Raw genomic sequence first — 5,048 nt, 5'->3', positions numbered from 1 at the left:
ACTGCTACACTCTATCGGTAAATAACTTATAACGACGTAAATTTTTATAATTTCTTAATTTAAAATTTTATTATATTTATAAAGAAAAATTATACTTAAACGAATTTTATTTTTTAATCATATGTTTATGTACAAGTTAAACGTTAAAAAATTATTTATATCACGCGAAATTTTGAATTTTATATAAACATAATCGTCGTTCGTCGTTACTTTTTAAAATCGCTCGAAGCGCCAAATGCATTTCAATTGTCATAATCTAATTTATATTTTTTTCTTCGTAAGTATTTATCAATATTAAATTATGTTTGATAATTTATGTTTGTAAATTATTCCTCAAATATTATTAAATATATTTTTATTTATTTAAGATGACAAAATTTTAAATTACTCAACGCCGCTTTAATTACTCAATTAAACTTTTTTTAATTTACCACTTTGATTTCCGTTGAAATTATTTATACTGATTCATTTATTATTTTATTAAAAAAAACTGTTGAAATAATATCACGATTTCAGAAAAAAATACATCTTCAGTAGCTTATGGTAATTGATTTTTCATAGTTGAGGAAATGAACGCAAAAAATAAATAAAAATAGGTTAATATATACTGTACTTTGTTTCAGTATGAAAATGTTACTACTTTTATGTACAAACAATAATTTTTCAAGAGCTTACTTTCTTCAGGTCAAGTAAAGTTTTACCAGATCTGATAATTTTATATTTAATCTGGTGATTTGGCGAAAGCTTTCAATCCCGTGAGCATAAAATGGGTTATTATGCGTTACAGCCCATTAGTTCTTAGGTCCTCAAAACGATAGGCTGACGCCTCGGCAAAATAGTAATTTTCGAATTCTTATATTTATTGGTAATAAGTTGGTTTGGCTTATAACCATCCTATCACCAATAACTCGACAGATAGAAAAGCTAAGTTCGTCCAAAAGTAACTGGAATCGGACTTACCTAAAGAAACGATAATATATTGGATTGAAGATTAACTTAGGAATCACGAAAAAAATTAAGAGGATCAGTATACATCAAATTATTTCCAGTACTGCAGTATGGTAATAATTTGACTATTTGACGGCTGATTGAAGACTGGCATGGAGACTGCGTTTAAAATTTTATCTATATTTTATTTTTTGCAATTCTCATTCTTCGCTCCCTTTATTTCGTGTTTTGTTCTCGTCGTTTCATTCAGACTGGTTAGTCTATTTATTTAGTTATGTTACTTGGGCTAAAAAGTGGAAAATTGACTCATCTATCAGAAATTACATCGGGAAGTAGAATTAGAGCAACGATTCCCAACCGGGGATACGCGCTTGGTGGTTTAGGGGTACGCGAAAAAAATGAATAATGGCGGATGTACTACAGTATAAGAATATTGGGATTCTGCGTTGACGCCTTTGGCGACGTCATGGCACTCCATGCTTAGTTTTAAATAAAAATATGATTATATATTTTTTGTATTTTTCTATCTCTTTCCTCCAACATTTTTCTATTTAAAAAAAAATAAACCTTTATACATGCAATTGTATAGAGCTGTATAATTGACCTAGGCGCCACTGTTTGAAGAAGACGCAAAATAAAACTTAGAAAAATGACCTGCCCTGCCAAGGGATACGCAAGTCATAAAAGGTTGGGAATCGCTGAATTAGAGGAATCGAGATTATCGAACTTAATTAATTCGCAGAAGTTGCACATATTCTTGTAGGCTTATTTCGTTTGCAACTCATAATTTTATTTTGCATGGAATAGCCAATTAGATCTCTTGATTATTATGAAATAGATCGTTTTAAGTATGAAGCTTATTGAAAATAATTTTTGCAAAAATTTATCCCTAAATTCTTCTTTAATTTGGAATCATTAAGAACGAAAACAGATAGGACAGGACTAATCTTTTCTCGCTTTTGACATTGAACAAATTACAATCATTAATTTACTTATAACATTGTGGATGGATTTGGTCTGCAGTTTAATTGTCAATTTGAATTAGCAATAGAAAATAAAACCGATTAAAACATTGCGTTAACTATTTCGTAGTGACTCTGTGATGTTGACTTGAGAACAAAGCGTATTCCTGCCAGAGTAAGAGAAGCTATCATCTAATTTTTTTTTAACTCTTTCCGCCTTGTGGACACTAAGAGGGCCTCTTTTTGCAAGCCCATTATGGGTTCGGCCAGGCCCACAATGGGGCTGCCGGGTGGTGAAGGACGGGGCCCGACGTATCTGAACGGACCACCACCCGAAAAATTCCTGGGGATTTTTCCACCCGTTCGGATTCGAGCCCGGGTCCCCCAGAGCAGTAGGCTGCCACCTTGACCGCTCGGCCATCCGGCCGCATATTTAGGATTTAATTATTTCAGTCGAAGCGGTAGGCTGCCACCTTGACCGCTCGGCCATCCGGCCGCAGCTATCATCTAATGATATAAAATTACGATTTCACAAAAAAAAAAGAGAAGTTATTAATTTATTTAATGATAACTTCGACTTTCTATTTCTCAGCATGCTGTCTGACATTGTGATGTGAGAAGCTCGCCAGTATTAGTTAAAATTGACGGGATTATATGCCTTCTGTTGGAATTACATCTATACTTAATAGCAATTTTTTTTCTTTTTTTGAATAAAATACATTTTTTTTTTCAAAACTTTTAGAAATAATCGCTAAAGAATAAAGCAAGAATTTTTTAATATTTCGAATTTTTATTTACTTCTTAGTCGTAAAGATAACATTTTTTCCCTGTTTAATTTTTAATTAATTAATTCGCTTCTTTCAAAAATACGAAAATATTATTTTTAAACTGAATATTACGTTAGAGTCTTAAAAATAAATATTCTGTAATTTAAGTAATTTATTTAATATAGAACATAAAAATAATTAAAACTTAGCGTTGAAATTTATAAACCCACATACTGTACAGTACTACATTCTTAATCGACCTAATTTCTTTTTCGACCACTAGGTGGTATTAAAAAAATGAATGATTTCTTGGTATGGTTTTAAAGTGATTTTTGTGTTAAATGTTACGCAGATTATTGTTAAAAAATAATTTTTTCTTGACATAATATAAAAGTTTTGATGAACCATAAAGCAACATCAGTTTCTCTAAATTTGTCGATTGCACATTCGATATGAAATCAGCTACAAACTTCCTCAATTAGAAGTTATAAGATATGAAGTGTCACTACGAGGTATTGGGAGTTCCCATTAATGCTACTCCTGAAGAATTAAAGAAGGCTTATCGTAAATTAGCACTAGAATGGCATCCAGATAAGAATTTGCATCAATTGGAAGATGCTACAGCGCAGTTTAAACTAATACAACAAGCCTATGAAATTTTAAGTGATCCTCATGAAAGGGCCTGGTATGATCGACACAGAACTGAAATATTATGTGGTGGCGATTACCAAGATGAAAGCCTTAATGTTTTTCAATATTTTAATACTTCTTGTTTCAGTGGCTACGGAGATGATGATAGATCCTTTTATACTGTCTATAGAAATGTATTTGATAAGATAGCAGAGGAAGACAAAGTCTTTTCAGATGTGATTGATGCACCAACCTTTGGATGTTCTGATAGTTCGTATGAAGATGTTGTTCATACATTTTATGCTTATTGGCAAAGTTATTGCACTGCCAAACCATATAGTTGGGTAGATAAGTATGATATCAGGGAGGCACCCAATAGAAGAGTTTTACGTTTAATGGAGAAAGAAAATAAGAAACTTAGAGATCAAGCAAAAAAATCACGCAGTGAAGATGTTCGACAGTTAGTTGCTTTTGTTCGCAAGAGAGATAAACGAGTACAAGCGTATAAAAAGGTATTAGAAGAAAAAACTGCTGAAAATACAAAGAAGATGGAAGAACAACGGAGGAGGCAAATTCTCGAGAGGCAGAAAAATTTTGAAAATTTTAGAGAGACAGAATGGACATCAATGTCTAAACTAGAAGGAAGTTTACAAGAAATAGAAGCACAGTTAGATAAAGAATTTGGTAAAGAAGAAAATGAAGAGGAAGATCAAGATGATGATGATGATAATAGTGAGCCATTGGAAGATCTTTATTGTGTAGCATGTGATAAGTCATTTAGATCTGAAAAAGCTTTTAGTAATCATGAAAAATCTAAGAGACATAAAGAAAATGTAACATTATTAAAATTGGTCATGAGAGAAAATGAAGAAACATGTGAAGAGAGTAAAAATTTGGATTTAGCAGATGATACTGAAAATGATGAAAGTGACTTGTCAGATATCTTAAAAAAGCAAGAAAATGAGTCTAAAAAAAGGAAAAATAAAAGAAAAAGGAATAATTTAAAGCAAGATTCAGATAATTGGGAAATAGAAACAGAAGATAATACAGAAATTAATGTTGAGAATAAGACTGACATAATATGTGAAAGTGAAGTAAGTAATATTGAAATTAGTAAGAATTTAAAATCTGAAAGTGAAACACACACAGTTAATGTATGTGAAGAAAATAAATTAAAATCAGAAAGTACAAGTAATACATATAATAAATCAAAAGGAAAAAAGAATAAAGCAAACAAGGCACAAAACAAAGCTGCGTCACAATCTACATCAGAAAATATTTGTCAAAAATGCCATTCTGAATTTAGTTCAAGAAATAAGTTATTTGAACATCTAAAATCTACAGGACATTCTATGTATGTTCCAGCTAATAAAAATGAAAATCGTGAAACTTTACAGCAAAAATCATGTAATAAAAAGAAATTACGATAAAAAACATTATTTTAGATTTGAATTTTGTAAAATTATTTATATAATAATAATTGTACAGTATTATTTTTAATCTAAAAAAGGAAATGGTAACTATTAAAAATAATGACTATTTTGACTACTTTGTCAAACATCTGGGAAGTTACTCTGTAAAGTAAATATAATGTTATTAAGAAATTTATTATTTATGAATGTGTACAAATATAATTTATATTTGATTTGAGCATACAACAAATTTAAACTAACCAAAGGAATTGTTATAGTTTTATATCCTGTAAATCCTACATATTTTAAAATGTTGAGTTTCACCAAAT

At 30.3% G+C, this 5,048-nt stretch overlaps 1 protein-coding gene across 1 annotated transcript; it reads left to right on the top strand.

Annotated features, from left to right (window-relative positions):
• Window positions 1-2,938: 2,938 nt before the first annotated feature.
• LOC111632366 (dnaJ homolog subfamily C member 21-like) lies at window positions 2,939-5,048 on the top strand. Its single transcript, XM_023376780.1, has one exon. The coding sequence runs from the start codon at window positions 3,172-3,174 to the stop codon at window positions 4,735-4,737; it is 1,566 nt and encodes a 521-aa protein (XP_023232548.1). The 5' UTR covers window positions 2,939-3,171; the 3' UTR covers window positions 4,738-5,048.

Source organism: Centruroides sculpturatus, unplaced genomic scaffold, assembly GCF_000671375.1.
Source record: "Centruroides sculpturatus isolate CEXI.00-Female unplaced genomic scaffold, Cexi_2.0 scaffold675, whole genome shotgun sequence".
Classification (NCBI taxonomy): Eukaryota; Metazoa; Arthropoda; class Arachnida; order Scorpiones; family Buthidae; genus Centruroides; species Centruroides sculpturatus.
The sequence above is the reverse complement of the archived record's forward strand: the minus strand, read 5'-3'. Positions and strand labels throughout refer to the sequence as shown.